At 36.4% G+C, this 24,476-nt stretch overlaps 1 protein-coding gene across 2 annotated transcripts; it reads left to right on the top strand.

Annotated features, from left to right (window-relative positions):
• Positions 1-1,621: 1,621 nt before the first annotated feature.
• LOC133393392 (short neuropeptide F) lies at positions 1,622-20,322 on the top strand. 2 transcript variants are annotated; one of them, XM_061658229.1, is made up of 6 exons: positions 1,622-1,980; positions 16,584-16,674; positions 17,793-17,950; positions 18,027-18,212; positions 18,306-18,524; positions 19,078-20,322. In XM_061658229.1, the coding sequence occupies exons 2-6, from the start codon at positions 16,587-16,589 to the stop codon at positions 19,129-19,131; spliced, it is 705 nt and encodes a 234-aa protein (XP_061514213.1). In that variant the 5' UTR covers positions 1,622-1,980; positions 16,584-16,586; the 3' UTR covers positions 19,132-20,322. The 2 variants fall into 2 exon arrangements, with proteins under 2 accessions (XP_061514213.1, XP_061514212.1); XM_061658228.1 differs by having other exon boundaries at positions 1,622-1,990.
• The last annotated feature ends 4,154 nt before the right edge of the window (positions 20,323-24,476 follow it).

Raw genomic sequence — 24,476 nt, 5'->3', positions numbered from 1 at the left:
TTTCAAGATTGTATTAATATTATGCTTACAAGATATACTTTGAAGTAAAAGAACGATAAGGAATTTTTATAAATATGGGTATAACAATTATCGATAATTAATTAAAAATAAACTTTCATTTTGATCAACATGATAAAAGTTAAGTGTCAAATACTCGTGTCTCTTGTACGAGAGAAAATGCTACAGATTATAAGCATTCATCATGTGGCATATGATATGCCCAAAATCAACAGACATATCTACAGACATAAAATATAACAGATATAATCTGCGAAAAGCTTTCATTCATCCTTTAAGAACTGTAAAAAATTGTGTAAATTTTCAATTTACAATTTTTTCTTAGCATTAAACGAATCAAACACCATAGACCTAAACCTAAACAATCAAATCAATATTCTTACTCTACAATACGTTTCCACGGTAATGGAAATTATCGGCTGTTTGTTTGGTTTACCAAGTCCTACCAATCATTTCCACAATGAATCTATTAGCTGCTTGCATCATACGAAGTATTGGATATCATTTTAATGAGTTTTGCATGATAAACGAAATGTTGACCCTTGCATATTGCTCACACAGTACACTAGCTAGGTTACTCTGTATCATTAGATTTCAATAGAAAAATACGGAAATACTAGTGCAAGCTAGCAATATGCAAGGGTATTTAGCATCATAATTTTTAGTTTAAAAAGAGTAAAAAAACATACTTTCACACCAAAGCCTCATTCTCATTCAAAACTGTAACAAACATCAAATGTAAAAGCTAGAATCAATTGTTGCAACTACATAATACTGTACATAACAGGCTTGTCCAACTGATGTGATGAAAGAAATTAAATAAAATTCTAATACATCTTATAAATGATAAAAAGTAATACTGTATTTATATATCGCTTTACGAAAATATATATCGAAAATATAATATAATATATGAATACTAGAGTGGGGAATGGAAGAGAACTTAAATTTAACGTGAGCGTGTTTTTTGTCTTGCACGTAGGTTTGACATATCTGGCGTAGACGATGAAACGTTAGAATGTTGCGTGATACATCTTCCACAGCAACAAGTGAATAATACATCATTAATGCTACATCCAACGTGCAAACCCACGTGGTTTTTAATCACTCTGAATTTATAACAGTAGATTTTGTACAATTCTAGACAAAAACAGGGTGGTACCTTTGTTATGGACGATTTCCTAAATTTTTATAACAAATTTATAGAATATCTTGTTTTGCTACATTTTCAAGTCTTTTTATAATGTTTTTATTTAGCAAACCAGTACATGTTTTTTATATAGGATAAACGGTTTGGGCGTACAGTATAGTTCAAGTTGATAAAAAATCTATATCAATGATTTATGCATACATTATTGTTTGAAATGATTAACAATTCATTGCACCGACAAGTTTTGCTATATTATTCACTCCACTCTTTATTCGAAAAGATTCAATTGTTTTCCTACTGTTACTGAAACGTGGTTCGAGTGACGTCATAGTTTTTTATTATCAACCACATTGTGGATGTCACACTTAGAGTCATCATGTAGCACGGTAAACAGTATCAGCGATGGAAAGCACACCATTCGCATCATTTGAACGGTACATCCTGACGGTACAGTAAGCAAATGTGTAGAACTGTATCAAGGAATGCGTCCTGTAGCAAGGATCTGCGGATGCGTTCGGTTTATAAATACGTGTGTACCACTGCTTGTAAGGACATAAAGTTCCCGAAGTGCGGCGGAACAACACGGATCAACTGTTGATTCTGGTGACCTGTTGTGCGGGAAATACCTGTGGTGCATGAAAGTGTTAACAACAGTTGCTGCTCTTGATCTTCAACTCGGTGTTCTTCAATACGTTTGGTTGCATATGAAGTGCGGCATGTGGTAGTGACTCAACCTGTGCAAAACATTGTTTATCTCGCATTTTTGTTGATATAGAAAAGTTACTAATATTTAGAGCGATTGTCAAGCAACGGTGTGTACTGGTGAGCTAATTTGATGCATCAAATTTTACATCTGCAAATATTATATTATGAAGTGTGATATAAACTGTGTACTATAAAGTAGTATTCATTTGTGTACAATTTTTTTCGCAGTTTTTCATCCAACAATAATGTCATACTATTGTGGTTGAATCTATATTTAAAATATTAGGTGGAATTCACAAAACCGTTGATAAGTGCAAATAAGGCTTCAAAATCATTGTACTTAACTTATCAAGTTTTCAAATATCACGTAATCAATTTTATTACAAATTTACACCACGTCTTTCGATGAAAAAGAACTTCATCACAACCGTACAAGCTACGGTGCTAAATCATCAGAACAGCACCATACACAATGGTGGCAATAGTTCTCGTAATAAAATAGAAAAGCAAATTAAAGCAGCTGCAGAGAAGCAGTACAGTTTTTACTCGTGTAGCTGTTATTACATGAAACGTCTGCAAGGAATGTTTTCAAAATCAACTGTCGATATTTTCATTCCTCACACTATTCGGTTCCAGCATAATGCGTACACGTGGCTGGAACTGTTAAATTACGTTAACATCAATTCATCCATTGAACGCTTTTTTTAAAATGTTCTATACACATCTTCGATGGTATTTGTTTCTTAAAGTTGTAACTATTCAATATCGCGTAGTATAAGTGAGAGGATTTTTGTTGCTCGTTGTACTTTAAAAAATCCTTTTTATTTCGTTATTTCTAACCTAAATGTTCAATGAAAACGATTTGGCTTTTATATCTATATTCAATAAAAAAACTTATTTACTTCTGGTTCATACAATCCAATCTTTCAAAAATTCAATATTTTTAGTACATTATTGGAGATGGGCCCTGGTGGTCTATTCAATATAATTGTCGGCTGCTATAGGCCCGCCTGGGATGGATTCCCATCCAAACTTTAGGACTGTCTTTCAGATTACGTGGTACATTACATTTAAATATAAGAAAACTTGTATAAAGCAGTATGACCGAGACGATCATTGCGTCAAAGAAGAAGCATATATCGTTCATTTGAAAATCTGACTTTCCATCTGAAAATAAATGTATCACAATCATCAAATTCGATTCAAAAAAGTTTTCAGTTTCTAAAGAAATACCTTTTATCAATTTTCATCCACCACGGTGAATCACAAACGTTATAACAAACTGTGTAACAAAAACGAAAGGAATAACTGCCTTCAAAGCCTCTCCATCCACGGATACGCAGAAGTGTATTGAACAACTGAGGTGTTGAGTTTAATTGGTGTAACAGGTGCTAGATTGCTTGGTTGACACACATTTTTGCTGAACTTCATAAAAAATAATGATTTTTTGATGGCATCCCACACTCCCGATGCTAGTTGAAGATAGAACACGAAACATTCACATTATCCTGTTGTATTGATGTGAACTGTAAGCGTTCAGAAGAGTGTATGTGTGTGTATGTGTTTTTTTAAATAAATACCATGATGTATTTTATTTTACCCCAAAAAGCGTTTCGGGCTTCTCTATGGTGACACAGAAACGCACTCACCTATAGGCCCGCACAAATAGGGAAAAACTGGGGCGAGATAAAACATGTCCCATCAATCCGTTGACATGAACGATAATTGCTTTAAATCAAATCTGACAGGAATTCATTATACTCGCGACTGGAAACGTGCCGCTGTGCCGCTGCTAAGGGTTTTTGAACTGAAGTGGGTATGCCGGATTTGGGACAATGCTAGTTTTCACTTAACATACGGTGATACACATCACCTAAACAATGAGACGCACCGTACTTTTGTTGATGAAGTATCGGAAGCATTCATCGCTTCACTGCTAACTAACCAAAAAGTAGACTTAAGGTGTTTCAATGAACCAATTAATTTTGGCTTTTAGACTATAAATTAGTGTATGGCTGGTTAACCGCCAGGGAACGAGAAACTCAAACTAAATCCCTACTTAAAAATGATCGTTTACCATTACTCATCGTAATGAAAGCATACTTCAAAGGTTCTGATTAACTTCACAAGCATTCCAAAATGTTTTCTTTTGCTGATAAACCTTACTTATTTTTACAGAGCATGAATATAGTATAACTATCTCACTAGAAGGTACTCTCGTGCCCTTCATGAATAGTTTAATCAATAATTGAAGAAGAATTTCATATAAAATAACAAACAACTTCAACAGACCATCATTTAATTTATCAGAATTCTTGAATAATTATCTATAATCTATAATCTCTATAATCTATAATCTTGAATCAAAATTCTTAAGAAATTGCACACAATACAATAAAACATAAAATATTTTCATGAAATAATAATTTTAAACAATAAAATGAAAAAAAGATTCCTAGTCTTAAAGTATTTATTATTGATTTTGCTTCAACGCTAATTCCAAATAATTGTACACTGTGCACAAATGTACAATACGTTCCTTCTGAAAAAAATTACAATGCTAGAACTTAATCACATAAATGTGCACTTTTGATATTTGTAATAGCAATATTTTAACGAGTTCTTGGTTGTTTTAATCTAAAACACCATCTTTTAATTCAATGGTATCTATTCAACTTTAGAAGAAAAATATAAACTTATCGTTAGTCATGAGTCGTTGTTGGTACAATTATAAAAGACACTCACAGTCACTAGCTCTACTCACCATACTTCAGTTTTTATTATCTATTAAGATAAGTGTAGAAGACTACACATTTACTAGAAAAATGCACTTTTTTATATTTTTATGAGCTTCTGTTAGCAAACTAGCACTGATTTGATGATACAAATAATATGATCAAACTTTTTATTCTCGTCTACAATAACGATGAGCATACAATTAACTGTACCATGAACTTTCGTCTTTTCCTACCGGAATCATTTATTCACTGTCATTATTTAATGACACTGAAATTTATCGACACCCTTCTGCCCTCTGTATTCAAATTCAATAATCGTTACATTTGCTACAGGTAACTATTCACCACGTGTTACAGTTATAATTTATTCCACCACCATCGATCGCGTCAATTGTTGACAATCGAAATCTTTCGGCATTGACTATGGCCGTTCGGCAGTAAGTTATGATGAAACAAGTTTAAAGTTTTATTAACATTACTCTCGAGGAAATCCTCAATGGACGTCATTGTCGAGCTCGTAGCCCTTTCATCCTACCTACTTTCTCCGAACACATCGAACAAATGGGACTGTTCGATGTATGTGTTAAGTTTTGTGGGGTCTGGTGACCGGTGTATAAATCAATGGATCAACATGTATAGCAAATGAGCCTTACAAATATTTTATACATTTCGTGTGACGGTATTGAGCTGCCTGTACGGTTGCTTCATTAATTATTATAATATCATTCAAAGGTTACACCTGATGGCGATTGCCCTTTTGGCTTTGATGCTAAATTATCTGAGAATATTAGATTGACCCGTGTGTTCAGGCTTTGCAGGGCGAGCAACCCTTAAAACTAAAGGTGGCGAACGGATAGTGCTGTTTGGATCTAAATTGACTACAGATTGCAATTCCCATTCCACTACATTCAATAATAGTGTAAATGGCTAAAAAAAAGCTAACTGGCCTCATTAATGCTAGTGTGCATATCGGATCGCTTATCGAACGCACTGAACAGCGCCGGGAATCGTGATAAGTATCAGTTTACAATTTAACGAGTTGGATGGCAGCGATTAGCACGCTTAATTCATTGCTATCCAACACCCACAACTTTCTACCGCTCTTATTCACGCCATTTATCAGACGTTATGTTGCATCAGTTTTGGTTTCCTTTCAATTCTCCCTTAATTGCCTGCGTTTAAGCTTCACGCCTGCTAAAAATTGAGAGATGTTTTTATTTCCCTGTACGAAATGCACGCTCCTTTGGTGTGTGTGTGTGTTTCATGTGCGTCAGCCGAACTTTATTTCCGCCTCGCGGGTACGTTACTGACTGTTCATGATTTATGTTCCATGATTTTTCATCACATTCACATGCTCCACACTGTCTGCTCACTCGGTGCTCACTTTTTGCTGTACAATAACAGTTTCCTATTCCCTTATCGTATAATGAAGTGATAATGAATTGTGAAAACGTGCAATGATACACCATTTTGTAAACCATTAAACCATAACGTTTTTTTCAGCAGGTTGTGTGGGTACAGTGTTTTTGCTGCCTTTGCAATACACCATCCGATTACAACAACGAGAAGAATAAAAAAAGTACCTGCCTATCACTCTTCTTGTGTTTTGCAAAAAAAAAAAAAAAAAACAGACCACGGAGAAAGCAACTTGCAAAAATAACTAATCTTATTCTTACCTCTATGTATCCAAAACGGGATAACGAGTTCATGATGTGGCAGTGTTTTTTTATGTAAGCCACATTCTTTTACACAATCCTTCGCAACATTAACCGCTTTAAATTGATATATCTACCGACCATGATTCAGTGGATTACGGACAAATAAGTTCGCAAGTGGTACCTATTTCATAACGAAAACTTCTTACATTGTCAGGCTGTTGTATGCTGTCCTCGCAAATTAGCTTCTTCGGGGCTTGGGCAAAGATACATCAATGCAATCGCATTTGGACTTTTGCCTTGTCAGAATGCTGCTTGCCTGCGATACCTACTCCATCCGGACAAAGTGCACTACCACGGTTGGAAGCGTGGGAATTTATTTTATTTACAAAAATAAACTTTCATGCACAATCCAACCCAACCCCAACACTGTTGCCCATCCAGAGTGTACATAAAATTCAAAATCCAATGCACCGATGAGGAATGGTTATATTTCATTCACGGTGTATTCTCCATCTATCCCGCACAAAAACACACATCCACCTGTCCAGCTTCGGCTGGTCGGATGGAGGAGTTTGTTGAATAAATTATTTAAATAATTAAATTGTTTCCCTTTTCACTCGCTAACGACGGCAGCGCTATTTCCTTTTGCTGCAGGTGACTATATCTTGCACCATGGAATGTGTTTAACGTTACCAGCAGCATAGCGCGGCTGGAAGGAAGGAAAGAGAAACCAACACCTGCGCAAGCAAAACTGTCGAATGATTCGTGTAAACTGGGGGAAATTGTTGAGTGTTGCCGGATACTTTCTGGCCGGTAGAGTTGGAATGTAATGTTGCAAAGCAATACCAACAACAACAACAAAAAAAAACATACAATTTTTCTATCATTCATTTGTCCCTTGAGTGCTGGTCGTGATCGACCCAGTACGGCACAATGGCCCATCCGTTGAGGATGCTATCACAATTATTTGAATATTTATTACCCATAATAAGAGGAATTACCGGCTAAATTTAAATGCATGCAGTGTTTTACAAGCACAAAAAAAATAAAACAAAGTTTCCATTCTTTGGAACATCAAATCACATCTAGTCGAGTTTTTCTGTGTGTTACATTGATTCTCTTTCCTGGTTTCGGATATAGTTCGTAGTACATAAGAAAATTAGTAATTGAGCAGTTCATGGTTGATTCTCCACAAATCTAACTCGCTATCTCCATGACATCTTAACTTTACAAAGCGCAGTTAATAATATAAGACGCATTTCAAAGCAACCCCCGACCAAGCTTTAGCCAACTTTGAAGAAACATGAGACGTTGCCACACTTGGCAATACACGAAGAGGGTGTTCTCTTACAGGTCGAGCGTAAAGATAAAATTATACGCTTATAGTGCACGGTTTCTGCTTATTATGAAACCTACCTCACCGTACCCCGGCACAGTTTTGCAGCACGACTATTGTTGTAAAAAGGGTCTATTTCTTAACAATGGGGAGACACAATTGCAGTAAAAGAATGTTCATTGTCCTGTGCCGAGGACTCGGCGTACGGTACAGCGCCGGAATGTTGACAGGCGCTCAAGTGTTGATGTAGCAAAGGCTACCGTGTCTGACTAGAGTGACTGACTGTTTGATGGAGAGATAAGATGAGATGCAACACATCGCATCTCCCACAAATGGAGATCCGAAATAAGCTGTAACCTTGTGCAACCAGCTGCGGAAGGTGTGAATTGCATTACCTCTTGCGTGGTGCAAACCTTACACCGAAAAGCGCGCAAATCTGCTGCAAAGTTAAACATCTCACGACGAGATGAGGAACGTCAAAATGCATTGCATAAAGTAGCATACCACATTCTTGCCTTTAGAGCATGTGCTGAACATTAGATATCGCTGAACAGCTGAATGTCTCACTGTATTTGGATTATTAATCTGCTACAATTTTACCTAACATGCAATACCCGTCGGTCAAATTCTACATATGTAAAGTTCTACAAGTTTGCTATTTCACCCGCTTCATGTATAGAAAGCGGGTATAGAAAGAGAAAGCACTGCATGCAAACGCTTTCGTCCAACATTTTTGAAGAAAATTGGTAATCCATTTTTATGTATGTTAGTCTTTAAGCAAATGAAATGAAGCATTTAATTCTGGGCACAATAATATCAATTAGAAAAATTTCATTTTAAATATCTTAATGATTTTCAATAGCCGGATTTCATATATATATATATATATATATATATATATATATATATATATATATATATATATATATATATATATATATATATATATATATATATATATATATATATATATATATATATATATATATATATATATATATATATATATATATATATATATATATATATATATATATATATATATATATATATATATATAAACATTTATATATATATATATATATATATATATATATATATATATATATATATATATATATATATATATATTTTTTTTTTTTGAAAATCTTTTTAGTTAAAAGATAGCTACTGTATTCATGTGTTTTGTTGTATGCGATTCAATGTGGTTTGCTCTAGTATAAATGATGTAGTTAGTTTTTAAAGAGTTTCATCGTGTGATACTTTTATTAGATCATACAATATTTTATTCATAATTAAAATTATGCAATTGTAGTAGTAGTAATGTATTTCTGAGATAATTATCTAGTTTTAAAATGACGATTCGAATTCGGTAAATAGTGGGTTGATGATGATGATGATGATAAGTCCCACCTCTTACCCCAACACAGGGGTTCAATAATTTCATTTTTCCTCGTTAACTGAAACTGTTCTTGGCTTAGCTGACTGTAACATATTTATCCATCATGGGGTTTTAAACTTGAGTAGGAAAACTGTTTTCATCAAAAACCTACTTCACATGCAAAAGAATTTTTTTTTTTGAAAATTATGCAATTCAATAATTCATTTCGACGGACGATGAACTATTGAACGTTCTTCATTATCGCATATGGCTTACTAACTAAACCATTGTTTAAGTGTATGTTATAGCAAGTGTAATTTATCGCAACTGACTCCTGTTTTCACCAAAAATACAGTACCCCCAATATTATTCTCGTGGGTGACTAAAACCCTTTACAGTGTCAAAAGGAGAAAAAATAATCCTTTTTGCTAAACATGTGTAGTAACATGGTTGTTTGCCGTTGTACCTTCACTTTTGGTTGCCCGAGGCGTATTTGTCGTAGTGCGTTGCAAATGTGTCCCGGTTAGTGCCCGATGTCCCTTTACCAGTGAAACATCTAGGGCGAACATTCTGCTTCCCACCGAACTCTACCACCAGCCTGGGTGCCGCTTCTAAAAGCTTGTACCAGTAAAAACGCCGACGCCGACGACGGGAAACAACACGCGATGCGATTACTCTCACGATGATACCAAATTCAAACATTTGTTTTGTTTGAACAACGATTCATAATTTATGGAGTCGGTAAGCTTATTTTTCCGAAATTGTTGATTTTTACAAACCTACTGCGAGACCGTCTACTGTCCCGTTTCCGTTTAAACGGTAGCCTTTTGCCATTGTACTATACCACGACAACCACTGGAAGGTCAATGATAGCCTTCTAAAGCAAGGTAAGGTTTGTTTCCTCACGCACCATCGGGGGTTGTATCGTAAAACGAATAGAAAATGATAACTTTAGAGCCAACTCGTTCCAAAATCGATTTTTTCGCGTTTTACACCACGGACCGCGGTATTCGCTGTGGGACTTAAATGAATGGGCGCACGGCTACGTTCTAGCTAGCTACAGGTCGCTAGTCAACAAGTGCTATGGCTACGTACACTGGGTTCCATTTTGCTACGACCTTAGTTTAAGCTGTGCAGCCCCTCTCCCCGCAGAACGGAAACAGGTGCGAAGTGGTGAAACAAATTGAGACGAGTACCCAGCCACATATGGCCAGTTTGGTTTGCTGTTTGTTTAGTTTCATTGAATTTTGCAGTCCATTAATTTTCTTTCTTTTTTCGCTTTTTGGTATTCCACTGTATAGTATCCGTTACGTACGCATTAAAAACGACCACGGTACGAAAATGTTGCTTAGAGCCAGTACGTAAGGCCAGTGTACTTGTCACAGAGCAAGCTTACATTATATGTTTTATCCTTCCATGTTTGTTACTAAATAAAATTAATAAAAGCTGCTTCCGTGTATTCGTAAGCAGAATTTTTATTCAATTTAATACAAATCGGATAAATTAAAGTCTGCATAAAATACGGATGTATGATACACATCGCATTTCCTGTTTCCATGCTAGTCATGGTATTTACATGCTATTTTAGCTTTGTATTTTACTGAACTGTGGGGTATGTTAACGTTGAGAATATTCGACTATGTTGGTAGAATTAGAATTACAAGAATTATGGTCATCTCAATAAATTTATTTATATTATAAATAGACAATAGACAGAAGTTTATCAAGACAGAAAATACACCACCTAGAAGATTGGTACAAACTCATGATTTTTACAAAACAAATTTCTGTAATTGTATAATAAGTTAAACAAAAACGGACGTGTTAATAAACACTTCATTTTTTTTATAAATCATGATTTCTACTTTCCAATTAGAACCATCCACTATCTCACTGCTTTGCATCGATGGGCATGGTTACTACACATATGCGACTACCATTGCATCCATTAAGCATAGCATTGTTCGTTTGTTTTTAGACTAATTGCATAATGAGAAACCACCACAGTGGCAGCTTTCTATGCTTTCATAGCCATTTTATTGGTGAACTGCAACATGCTACCTTTTAGCTTTTGCCTACTTTTATAGGCCACATTATTCTTTGCATTAGCAAGGCAACCACCGTACACATGTAGTTGAGTCAACATTCACAGGTATGATTTTTAAGCAGCCAACATACTCGCTGTGCTTATTGAACGACTTTCAGTGGATATTTATCACCTTACGGTAAGCCTCCTAACGCACACACCACATGATAAAGCACGCTTCGGCAACAACTTCTCCCAAGTGAACAAGATTACACATAGGACTATCAAGTATGTTATATCAGCACATTTGAACGCAAGTTTCACACGTACAGTTGCATTACATTTTACGCGTAGTACTTCAACTTTATATTAGTTTTCCCTTGCAAAACAACTTATACGTATTGTTACGCCAAGCTTTCGCTTCAACTTTCAAACACCGAATACCAACACAGAGCACACATCGCATCTGATCTGTAGATGCGTCCTTTTACCCATTTAATCGAGAAGCCACACCTCGCTAATTTTACATTTAAATTGATATCTAGTACAAGCGCCAAGTGATAATCACTTTGTAAGTTGATAGACTTTCTTTCAAACCGATCCGCTTAACTCGGATGATTGCTTACTAGGATTTTATGCTTTACCCGAGGGTGCCGAGTCGCGCCAAGAAAAGAACAACTTTTCTCCTCCGAACTTTTGCCATGAATTGAATAATACCGTACATATGTGTGTGTGTGTGTGCATGTGTCTATGTATGTGTCGTATTAACAAATCTTCCTTTGCTTTTCGATAGACTTTTTCACTGATTACACAAATGCTGTTATTCTTACTGGAGGAGAGTAAAATAACTCTGAAAGGAAAGGATTACTTCTCGTTTTCAATTGATTTGTTCTATTTGCATGTCGATTATATGGAGGGTATTGAGTGAATGAAATACGGCGAAGGTGCGAATGTAATGTGTTATGAACATTTTCAAATTTATATAACTTTGCGCAGAAACTGATGGTTGTTGATGATTATTTATTAAAAACAGTAGTTTATTGTAAAATCTTTACAAACATAACGCTTATAATTGTTATGCAGAATTAGTTGGCCAAAAAAACTAGATTATTTTACATACTAAGCTACAAATTATGAATACATAAACAAAGTTCCATGCGATGCGGTTGGGTTTGTGGAAGTTTTGCTATGCTCTCTTATTGATATCGCAACGTGCTAGATGCGAGAGATAATGTGAGTGTTGTTGTTTCACGTATCCTCTGATTAGTATCCTGTCACACGTAATAATTGTTTAGAAGATTGATTGATCTTACATCCTGTTTATTGATGGGTATTTTTCTCAGTATACGCATCTAACTGAAATTAGACCCATGCAACACACTCGTCGTACGATTCGCAATGATTTATATTACGCACATTGAATAAACATAAAAGTGTATTCAATTAAATTGCCCTCATCGTTATTATACTCTACGCATCGTGTGACCTTAAACGATGTATCTCAACAATAAATCCTGTAAAAGAGATAACAATCTTTAATTGGTTTTAAAAATAAGCATTACTCATGCATTCATGTACTACATTTTATTCAAACTTTTTGAATGTTCTACTTCTTTTATGATGATACATTATTTTCTACTTCACATGTATCTAATCTATACAATACCAGTTAAATCGATAATGGATATAACATATGCTTATCTACCCTTAGTTATACATTTATAATGATGTAGTTTAAGTTTACTCACATCTCACGATATGCGGTTAGCATTTTTATTGCTGCTCATCATTGTATAACACTTTACCTCACTCTCAAGAGCTTTATTGCACGTAGCACGTGCATTTTATAGATAACACACTGTAACATAATAAAATCATAACAGTTTTACCTCATGTAAGAAAAAAAAAACAATATTGATAGCTCGAACGTTAATCTTTCAGGAAATGCAAATGACGTGCGTTTTCTATTTTTTATTAGTAATCTGTGGCTTTATATCCAGATTCTAGTTCATTGGATGGACTCACTAATACATTTATTCATATGAATGTCTAAATGGGCGATATATTATTCGAAGGGAAAAATCAGAGTTAAGCTAACAAACATTCAAAATATACTTTTCCCTTTCTTAACGTTGTAAAAAACTGATTAGATTTTCTAACAAAAAATAATCTGTAGTCAAATTAACTCATCTTTATCCATCATCTTAAATTCCATCTTTTTATATTAATTCGACGACTACAATTTATCGGGATTGTTTGATCCGGCACATTGTCGATAGTTTCTATAAAATGCTTTTATAAGCTAAATTTTGATAATTTTTTAATTACAAATCATAGCATGAACGTTCATCGCACAGTAAAGAAAAAATAATTAAAAACAATTCGACTGAATAAAACCACATAGTTTCTTTTGGATTGAAAATTTTTCATACATGTTTTTGTCGAGGTACATGAATTTTTTAGTTTGACTGTTCATAGTTCGAATCCATACAAATTTTTCTAATGATTGTCAAGTTCAAGATAAATTACAATTCTCCTCAAAGTTTTAAATCGCTCATTATACAGAAATAACCAAATTTTCTACACGAATAGTATAAAATAGGTTATATTGTGCATAAAAGTACTTGATTTAATTAAATATAACTATTTAACATCCATATTTTGGCCTAAATAGGACTCAATATTCTACTTACACGAAAATCCGAGCTACACAAATGTCCCTGGATCGTATTATTTTCGTAACTAGGAGAAAGACTATAATTATTACGAGCAAATTCTATTGGATATCGCAGATTCAGTTTTTAATTTAGGATTCTTCGCAGAATACAAACGCATGCAAATGCACTTTTCGAACTATATTATTGACACTCATTCTTTAATTTGCAATTCTTGCATAAATAAAAAATCACAGGCCAATTTCCTTTAAGAAATCACTAGCTTTTTAAGTAAATGCTAACTGTGGTTCGCCCCTAGATAGAGTTTCGGTAAAAAACACAGTCAGCATTTACCGTAATGTAACGTGAGCATACAATAAATAACCTTCTACCCTGTTCATAATTGTGCATTCCTCTGCGTATCTTCATTACCATGATGAGTAGCACCATTTAGCTCAGTGCTAGGCGGAGTTTTTCTTTCTAATGGAAAACTGACTAATGATAGCTCAAACGCTATGTTGCACCGAACCAACCAAGTGTATTTGGCTATGTGGTTTGTTCAGTGCAATGTACTCTTTCCCCGCATGAGAACATTGTGCTTCAGCAATATCACATGACAGATTCGCTTGCTTAAATGAAAATTTGCGCTTAACAACTTATCCACAACAATGCGTTTGAAATATAAGCGAGTCATGCATGGTGGGCGAGCGCGGGCAAAGCTAGTTATGATCAATTCAATTTTCGCCGCATGCACTGTAGTCATGCTACCTTTGCCTTCTTCGGCACGGGCAGACAGACACACATTTTACACATAACTTTTTCTTTCATCTTCGTTAGCTCAACCCGGACGCTGCGGGAGCTTGATCAAAGTTTATGAAATAACATCAGCTCCCTTGCCTTGCTACAGCTCTACATTGCCAATATACATCTAGCTAGCGTCCAAACGAATGAATCATCGACGGTGTGAACGATAATTTAACAATTTGCTTGCACGATTGCATCCACGGTGGTGGTAGCCGATATTGTTTTTGAATTGATTTTATTTCACTTTAACGAGTTCCTTAACCATCAAGATAATCAAATGATGAAACTTGTATACATCTTTTTAAAAAACAAAAAAGGAGGCTTTTTTGCACAAGCAGTAAGTACATTAAGTATTTATTTTAAATTACCAAAAGTACACAATATTGGTACCGATCCTGTGGTGCAGTCCTCCAGTAACATTTGCTAACAACAGGCCCATTGCGAATTAAAGCCCTGTATGTTTCGCCAAATAGTAGAAGAAAAATATGTAATACACAAATTGAAAATGTGTCTATCTGGTCTCTTGTATGGCTACACCGTTTGTAATATATTATTACGAAAATTTATTTCGAAATTCAGTTGAATTTTACAATTTACTCAACAACAAATATAAATTATTAAATTAAAATTAAATTATTTACAAATAATTTATTGAGACAATCCTAAAGCAACTTGAAATTCAAGTGCTGCCTAGTAAAAACATTATCACTTTAAAACTGAACTGCAACAGTTTAAACAGGCATAAATTAAAAACGATAACAAACATCTTCTATACCAGTCGCCAAAACAGTTCAGGTTGTTTGGCATAGCATTTAATGCACGCTAGGGGTTATTAATATTTTATTGATTTTACATCATTTCCACATTCCTGATACTGATGTTATCGGGGACTAAGGTTGCGCCTGATGTCCATATGCGCGCCTGATCCAGCCAGCCCGATGGCAAAGAATGTGACGCTCTGCTGCATTCAGGTGATAGGCGAGAGCAGGTACATCGTAGGCAAGGTACACCGTACGAAAGGAGATGGCCAACTTTCCCGGGAGCTCTCCGGAAAACGATGACAGAAGAAAGATACCTGTTGATTTTATATCCACCCGGATCGACCTAAAAGCATGTTTAACTGTTTTCCTTTTCCCCCTGGTCCGTCCTTGCACTGCTTTCAATTGGCCAAGTGTGTATTACTGTGTGTGGGTGTGCGTATATTTTGCCATATCAGAGCGATTCGTGTTCGTGTTCAGCATGTATAGTGTCGGCTAGATCGCTAAAACGCGAAGAAGCCCGAAAGAAACAATTGATCGACCAGATTGGCGCAAAATGTTACTAATAAAAATACACATATACACAGCAACATCCGCAACACAAACACTAAACAATGGCACAAACAGTGTCGACTTGCTTGCGGAGCAATTCTAAAAAGTACAAAATACCGTGTAATCTACTGCTCTATCATTCGCGCGACGAATGCCTTTTGTTAACGACGGATACGTGCCGTCCGCGAAAAATGCTACAAATGATGATTGCACTAGCATCACAGCTGGGAAGGAAAACAAATCCTCAACCCGGTGTACATAACTTTGCCGGTTCCGCATTGTTCCGCAGCCCTCCTCAGCCCATCGTTACTGTGTAGGATGTGCCGGATATTGCACCATCTTTACAAGTAGATCGTTGCAACCTGCGTAAAAACATCGACAAAACAATTCAGCTCTCCTAAACGTTTAATGGGCAACGATTCTACGTCTTATGACAAGGAACACGAATGCAATGCAGTTTTTTATCCATTCTTTATACCTGGACGATTTGTTCCGAAAGACGCTTTGCTCCTTCTTATTGCTCCTTCTTTACAGCTTAAGTGGAGGTTGAAATGGGTTTCGTCTAAAACAAACGGCAACCGTTACAGCAAGGTGACAATATAATGGTTCACCTTTGGAGATCGACATTAATCCTCATTCCCGGGCATTTGATGCCTAATATTTTTGATTCCATATTTTTTTTAGTGCTTCCCAGCTTGCAAATTGAGCAATTTCTAACCTGTATTAAAGCGCTTCGAAAGCACACAATAAGGCATTTTATTTTTATAATTTTTGTTTTGTTTTCTGTCTCTCTTCATTCACAGACCATGTATCGAATAAATCTGACCACGTTCACATTGCTGTTAGTCCTCGCGGTAGGAAGCTTGATGTCGGAGTCACTGCATCCGTCAGACGGTAAGAAAACAATGACAATTTTTATTTCATCAAGATTAAAGCATTTTTTGGTAACCGGACAACAACAAGGGGAAACATTTCCTTGTACCCGCCATTTATGAGTCATAAACCGTAAAAAAAAATACTGCCAATCATCGAAGCGAACACGTCAAACACCCCTTTCTCATTCGCACGGACAACGGTGTCGAAACCATTTGCTAACGGCAACTTCAAACTCGAGAAGGCGAAAAGCAGATTAGGTCTTTAAGGTCCACCCTCCCCCCCCTCCCACCTCATTCACCATCTGCTACTTTCCTGCTACCTTTGGTACCAACCACCAGGGTTGGAGTTTGTTGCTTCCAGATTTTAACTCCTTCCTTGCATCGTTTACGATGCCGCAAGGGATGGAACGGCATCACAACCCCATACCCAACAGTGACCGCATGAAATGATGGAGCACGTGAGAGCCGGAATGAAGCGGCAAGGTGGCAACGATCCACCACTCACTGCCATGATACCCCGCGTACGGACGGGGAACGTTGTCTCAGGTTGCCGCGAGTGAAATGGAATCAGGCCGGATCCCGAGCCAAGGGCGGAAGAAAGGATCTTTTTGTTTGACTTTTGCACCGTCTTTGAATTACAAATGTTGCGCGAATTTAACCCCAAACTTTACGGTGTCACCCAAGTTAAGTATTTACATCTTCTGCCGCGCACTTCGGTCCACCCTTGAGCGATGCTACCCTCAAGCTGGCGTCAAATAGTCAAGCTATTGGGTGGGAAATACGGTTAGATTTGCAAATAAACACCAAATGGATTTCGTCCGCTCCAAAGTCATACACACGCTTTTCAACAAGTGTAGAGAGAGAGAGAGAGAAAGAGAAACAAAAAGAGCATAATCTGAACGATATTGTTGTCATCTTTGCAAACTTTTCTCTGTACAGGTGAACTGTGACCAAATTGCCGTTTGCTAGCGATACAGATAGCATTTCCAATTGTTGGGAATTGTTTTGTTGATTCGACAAACAATGGCAGGAACCATTTCGTCGCAGGATGATAATTTCATCTTGCATGATAAGGAACTACCATTCAAATTGGCTTTCTGACGTTACATGCACATTACACAAACCGTTTCATTACAGGAGCCATCAAAGATTTGTACGAATATCTTTTGCAAAGGGAATACGCAGCACCGGTATCATATGCCGATCACCAAATTAAAAGAAAAGCGGTTCGATCTCCTTCGCTGAGGCTACGGTTTGGAAGGCGAAGTGACCCGAGCGTACCGTTACGCCCAGAGGTAAGCAAACGGGGCCCATCATCGTTATTGGTTTCTTTATTACTCACTAACAACGATTTGCATCGCCAACGCCTAGGAGGATGAGCTGATCGACCAAAAAGCAATCCGTGCACCGCAGCTACGCTTGAGGTTCGGTAGAAACGACCCGCTCTGGACATCATTTAACGAAAATGCTTTGCTCGAAGAAAACTTTGAAAAGCGAGCGCCATCCCAAAGACTGCGATGGGGCCGTTCGAACCTGTTCGGCAATCTGGTCAATCAGGTGCGATTTAAATTCAACCAATCGAATAATAGGATAGGAACGGCCACTATCAACATTTATAACACACAAAACCATTTCCATTTCATCCCCCAGTTCCAGCAGGACGACGTTATGCAGCAAAAGACGATACGGGCACCGCAGCTCAGACTACGCTTCGGCAGAACCGATCCATCCTGGGCCATGTACAATGAACATCAGCTTACTACTGGTCAGCAAGCACAGCAGGCCAATGAGGCAAGTGAAAAACGTGCGCCAACACAGAGGCTTCGATGGGGCCGTTCCGATCCAGCACTAGCGAAAGACTCCTCGGAGGTATGTCCCGCATGTTGACCATTTCGTTAGAAGTTCTAGCTCGTTTTCTCATTTAACAATCGAATTCAAAAGCGACGGGTGTAAAGATAGATTTCTAATTCAAAACGAATAGCACCTAAAAGTCTCATGTTTCTTGTGCGCATAGTGAGGAATATCTTATACCCAGCTGTCTGTATGATTTTAGCTTTGGTTTTATTTATAAAAAATACACACTCATTTCTGATTTGGTGCAGTGATGCTAAAGGGAAGAAGGTTTAATTTATATGCAAACGTGCTGACATAAATACAACGATTCAAATTCATCGTGCTCAACCTAAAACTAAAGTTTAAGTGAACATGATATATATGTAGTATCTCATAAATACATCATATGAAGGAAAAAGAGCAGGAGCTATTTTCTTTCTACCAACATCTCGTTGGTCATGCATGTGTGTATACATTTGTGTACGTAATTCATGATTTTCTTTAGAAAAAATCATTTATGCTTCCTCGGACATCGCTTTCCGGCTTCCCAAAACTAATGAAATCACTGTAAATGCCACATCCTTCCCAGGACAAAGCGCTAGATGTGGAGGAAAGTGAAAACACCAACGCTGATGACAAGTAAACATGCACGGTAACTACCTGAAACCCCATCCAGTCGTCATCATTTGCACACGCTCATACCGGAACTCTCCTAATAAACGTACTTCAGCATGAAAAAAAGAAGCAACGTATGCGACACGAAACCTTTTACTACTGTTATGGACTGTTTATACCAGACTCCTTATTAAAAGAATACACTGTTGTCTGCAATACACCAAGAATGCGTCTGGACGGTTGTTGTTTGTTTTATCATGATCTAAAGCATTTATTTCGATCGAGACGACCCGGACGATCCTTGCGCCGCGATCGTCGCACAACACACCAGAGCAGAATAGCACATTTTCATCGAACAATTACATATTACTAATAGCAAGTATACCTTAACAATGGCGTTGGCTACAGCAGACAAATAACTAGCGCTGTTAAATCGTTCTGGCAAAGATTGTTACAAGCAGACAGATTGTCTTTACTCCTCTTTCCATTTGTGAACAATTGTAAATGCTAATCTGTTGGAACTTTATTCTTTTTTCTCAGCGAAAAAGCAACAGAGTTCCAACAGATTTCATTACCCTCCCCAGCCAACATAGAAAAAAAGAAACACAGCAGAGCATACACAAACAAAACTGCATAAAACAACCACCTTTAACGGATGATTACCTTACGGCTCTTACGGTAAAAGTTTGTTCGCGAGCGCCTGTCTATAACACCGAGATACAAGTAACAGGTTACGTTCAAGAAAACGTTAGATAATTGCACATATAAACATCCCACAGCAACAGGACATAAAGCAACAAAGAGCGAACTTCAGTTTTTGCGAGCTATTTTGCTTCATGAAATTGTATGGTTAATGCAAAAGTTGAATGAACATGCGTGCGTTATCATACACGTACACTCGTTACGGAAAGACGCGTTAGAAGCGATGGAAACAAAAATATTCTGCACTCTAAACCATGCGCTGCTGTTACGATTCATCCACAAGCCAATCCTAATCGTATACAATGCGATATTTTAGCAGTATTTACACATAACATTAATGGTAGCATTCATGAATGCATTCTGTGACAACTTAGCTGAAGCATATTAATAAAGCAGTGTACTACATATTTTTAATGCATCTCCAACCGACCGTGAAAAGACAAAACTTACAATGATGATGTGTATGTAAATATATTTATAAACAAATAAAATATTACCTAGCGGATACAAATAACAACCTGTTCGGCGCTGGAACGAGTCCTTTCAAATGATGACATTTAAGATAACCATTTTACCATTACAATGCCCCGTAAATTTTAAGCTCAAAATCCTGTATCATAAATCAGGTGAAGAGTTTTTTAAGCCATTTTTTTTTATTCAATTTAATTTAATTTTTTTAGATATCACATTCTAATTTGTAATTAGCAAGTTGCTGCTGATTCATTTCTATTCTGCTCTTCATACTACTTTTAAACCTCTTGATGCTTCCTACGATAATCGTTCCTGCATCTACTCTAGCAAAATGCAAAAAAGCACTAATTTTACATTAATTCTCATACAATTTTTCTTTTGCATCAAAACATGTAAAAAAAACTTATCATCCTTGACCCTGACAGTTTCAAACTGTTTTTTCATATGTCTGAAGCTTGGAAAGAGCAAATGCAAACAATGGAAATTATAATTTTCGGACTATTATTAAAGGAAAGGCCAAAGCTATCGATGATTAGGTACTTTATTTTAAGAAAATGGATGTTTAAGAGTGGCAAAGAAGTGTAGTAAACTACTAATATTTTCTCGCTTAGATGATATTTTTCATTAGTAGTATGATGACATTTTTTGTAAATCCACATGGGCCACACGTAGTTCGTAAACCGTAATTTACCGGCCACTGGCTCAAAGGATCTAGACTTTAACCATTGGAGTAGTTATACATAAACTAACCAATTTCTATATAAAAATGTGAACTTTTTACTACATTTTCCGAGACCTTAACTATTTGCCTACAATAAGTTATAGTATCGCAATTTCCTAACTGTTGCTAATCGATTATTTCTGATTATGCTGGGATTTTTTCTCATTCGTTAAGCCCGGGATACAGCTTCAGTGAAATTGAACATGAAATTTTGGGGTTTTTGCTATATCGGTTCTGGCTTATCATATGGCTGGTTCTGGTCGGAATATGGCTTATCATACACCAAAAGAAAAGATATTCAATTACTTTACTATTTAGCCTATAACACATATTGAAATAATAAAATAATAAATTAATTGCTTTACTTGTGATTTCCCGTTTGTTCACGGCGAAAAAATGATCGTGAGTGGAGAGGAAATGCTAAAGGAAATGCATTTAAATCATTATTTGATTATGTTTTATGATGTAGATAGCTGGAGAATTTATTATCATTTCTTTGAATGTGCGATAAGTCATATTCTGATAAATGTTTAATTATGTCATTTGCATAATCATGCATTTGCAGAATAAACAAAAAAATCAAGTTCAATAACACAGGAGCTGTTAAATTAACAACTGGTTAAAGTTAAATTTCACGTTCACGCAAGGTCGAAAGCGAACTTTCCTCGTAAGATAATAATTGCAGTATTATAATAAGATTTGGCTATGCTTCTTTTACATTTTTATGCTATTTATATGCTATGCTATTTAGATGCGTTGACAAACTCTCATACTAACGTGCCTAAAGTTTAACCGCAGATGTGAATTTTGATTTAGAGCAAAAAATGCGATTTGTGTGTTAAGCATATTTATTATGAAAAATAAATACATTTTTCATGTTAAACCATCCCATCTTTATTACGTATTTCATCCCACCTACTTTTTATTACATATAGAGCAGTAAAATGTCTTCTGTTACAAGCGTATACCATACAATGTAGTTTTGTTATCGTAAAAAGCAAAGCATGTTTGGCGTTCAAGCGCGCCTAAGGTTAAGTTGCAACGGAAGTTTTATTGATTTTTTACTTTAGCCAAAAACATTCTTTCTTCATATTTTCATTTATTTCCAGCAGATCATCAGAAATCTTTATAAAACATGTTTAGCTAATGAACAAAGTAATTTTATACCACTCTAAACCCATCATATAAAAACATTCAGTATAGAAATAAATTAACATATTAATAACGTATATATGAATAGTACCTTCCTAATTTATTGTCATTTTATCTTAATATATACAATTTGAACCTAATAAAACTCGTATAGACTTACTTATTTAAACACGTTTATATTATTTCAGAAAGTACAAACTGAATATACTTGTATGCACTCCCAACCTCGCAGTAAGTGCTTGCTACGAGAGGGCGATCGGAGTCGAAATTTATCTCAAACAGCCTTGTTGTATTCGGCACTCCCTCATCCCCCCCTCCCCTCCCACAACCGCCTAATAATGGACTAAAAATATGTTACTTATTATGGTAACGTTTTATTTTTATACAATTCCTTTGGCGATTGTCCCTTTACAAATCGGAAAAGTCAAACGAAGTTCACCAAATATAATCTCAAGTTCGTTGCAGCATACACCCCACGGCACTCTATAAATGAGATAGAACTGTCCCTCCGGGTGCCATATATATATTTCATTTCAATCTTTTCTATCACCAGAACCAACTCTCACAATAAAGGTAAATTATCCATTCCTATCTTTTAGAAGTAAATAATTACCTTGTCATGGCCAGTCGCTAGCAATTCCTCGAAGTAAATAGCATGGGAAGCAGAAAAATTCATTCAAACTCTTGACATTCACATTTATGCTTCCAATATGATCGAACCAAATCATGAGATAAGAATTCCTAAACTATTCATATAGCTTTCACTCAATTGTTGTGAAACTGTAACCACTTTCAAGTGGAGTTAATAAATAAAAAGCTATCTACAATTATCTCCATGAACGATTCGTGCAAGATATCCAATCACATACATGTACACCTCAGATGGCAGATAAACGCTTTCTACGAATTGTCTTAGCTTTCCAGCTTTGCTAAACTCATCTTATATTTAATTGCCTCTGCTCCGTATGGCTGAAACAATACCTCCACTCAGTTTACAGTTTTTTGCTTCACTAAATGACACACTGACTACCTCTATCCTTGCTGGATTAATAGTGACCATTTGCCACCAGCCATCATCGGAATGTGGTCGGTCGTCTAGTGTACAACACTTTAGGGAATCGTGTACCTTTCGCCATGGGCTGAAACAGACGAAATCGTCCTGCATGTGAGCGATACTGTTTATTATTTTATTATGCCCGAGCGCTTCCTGCGATGATGTGGCCAATGTGACACTACAGGACCATAACTGGTGGTTACCCGTATCCTCATCTTCATCGGTGCTTAAGCTAAACGCAACGTACGCATGCAGCCTGTGTTGTACATGCCCCTTGCATAGTAAGTTACCTTGTTGTAGTGTAACCCCACTTTTTCTGGAGCCGATCGTTTTGCACTCGCCTCATATGGTCTGTCTTTCGTTTACACCGAGAAACTGCGGCTAAATAACACATCTTCTCATTTCCCTTCGGCATTTCAGCACCGGAAGTAAAGGTGACTGTGTCAGAAACTACATTAATCCACACCGTTTGCAGTATAATCCCTAGCAGCATACGGTCAGAAAGTGGGTGCATTCCACCACACTCCTTCCCGCAGCTATCATCGTACACTTTTAATTGCTATTTAAAATCTAATTATTAGCCTAACTTACTTCACGTAGCACTATAAGCTCAGCATTTATACCTATTAAACCCCCTCAAACTTATACACACATTATACATACATATAAGATACATGTGTTTAATATCATTATTTTTGGAATGTAGTATCAAACTAAATAAAAGATTATAAACAATACCCTAAACTTATTCGCAAAACAACGAAAATTTCCTTTTTCTAAAGCGTATGTACGCAACTATTTATCGATTATTATCTGTTTGGAAATTCCTTGTTGATTTCAAATGTTGACAGCAACCTTCATTACCCTAGCAGAATCGCCTTCTACTCCAATCGGTTGCAGAATCGAAACACACTACTTCCGGTGCATGGTACATGATAGACGAGTTCCATTTCTCATCGGACATGGCATCGCCAATCAAACCAGTCAGCATGCTATTGCAAGTGGTAATTTGAACTTCTGATACGTTTTCTGAAACATGCTTTTTGAGGAAAGTAGTGCACCGAAAGGACGACACGTTTACGTTAGTTAAATAGCGCCGGATAGTATCACTACACACGTTTCAGTAGGAACATTGCGTGTAGAATAGACGCACCACCAGCCACACTCACGATACATAGCCGTTCAGAAGGCTGGCGATTGCAATTTCCGGCAAGCCAATCGTTCACATTTGATTTGGGTGATAAACCGTTCAAACCATTTCCAATATTCGAAT

This window comes from Anopheles gambiae, chromosome 3, assembly GCF_943734735.2.
Source record: "Anopheles gambiae chromosome 3, idAnoGambNW_F1_1, whole genome shotgun sequence".
Taxonomy (NCBI): domain Eukaryota; kingdom Metazoa; phylum Arthropoda; class Insecta; order Diptera; family Culicidae; genus Anopheles; species Anopheles gambiae.
Note: the sequence above shows the minus strand (reverse complement) of the source record. Positions and strands in the feature narration are given on the sequence as shown.

What these genes read in the sequence shown, in the direction of transcription:
- LOC133393392 (XM_061658229.1), top strand. Translation starts at nt 16,587, where the DNA reads ATGTATCGAATAAATCTGACCACGTTCACATTGCTGTTAGTCCTCGCG. An exon ending in GTCACTGCATCCGTCAGACG is followed by an intron (nt 16,675 to 17,792) that starts GTAAGAAAACAA and finishes GTTTCATTACAG; the next exon opens with GAGCCATCAAAGATTTGTAC. An exon ending in TCGGCAATCTGGTCAATCAG is followed by an intron (nt 18,213 to 18,305) that starts GTGCGATTTAAA and finishes TTCATCCCCCAG; the next exon opens with TTCCAGCAGGACGACGTTAT.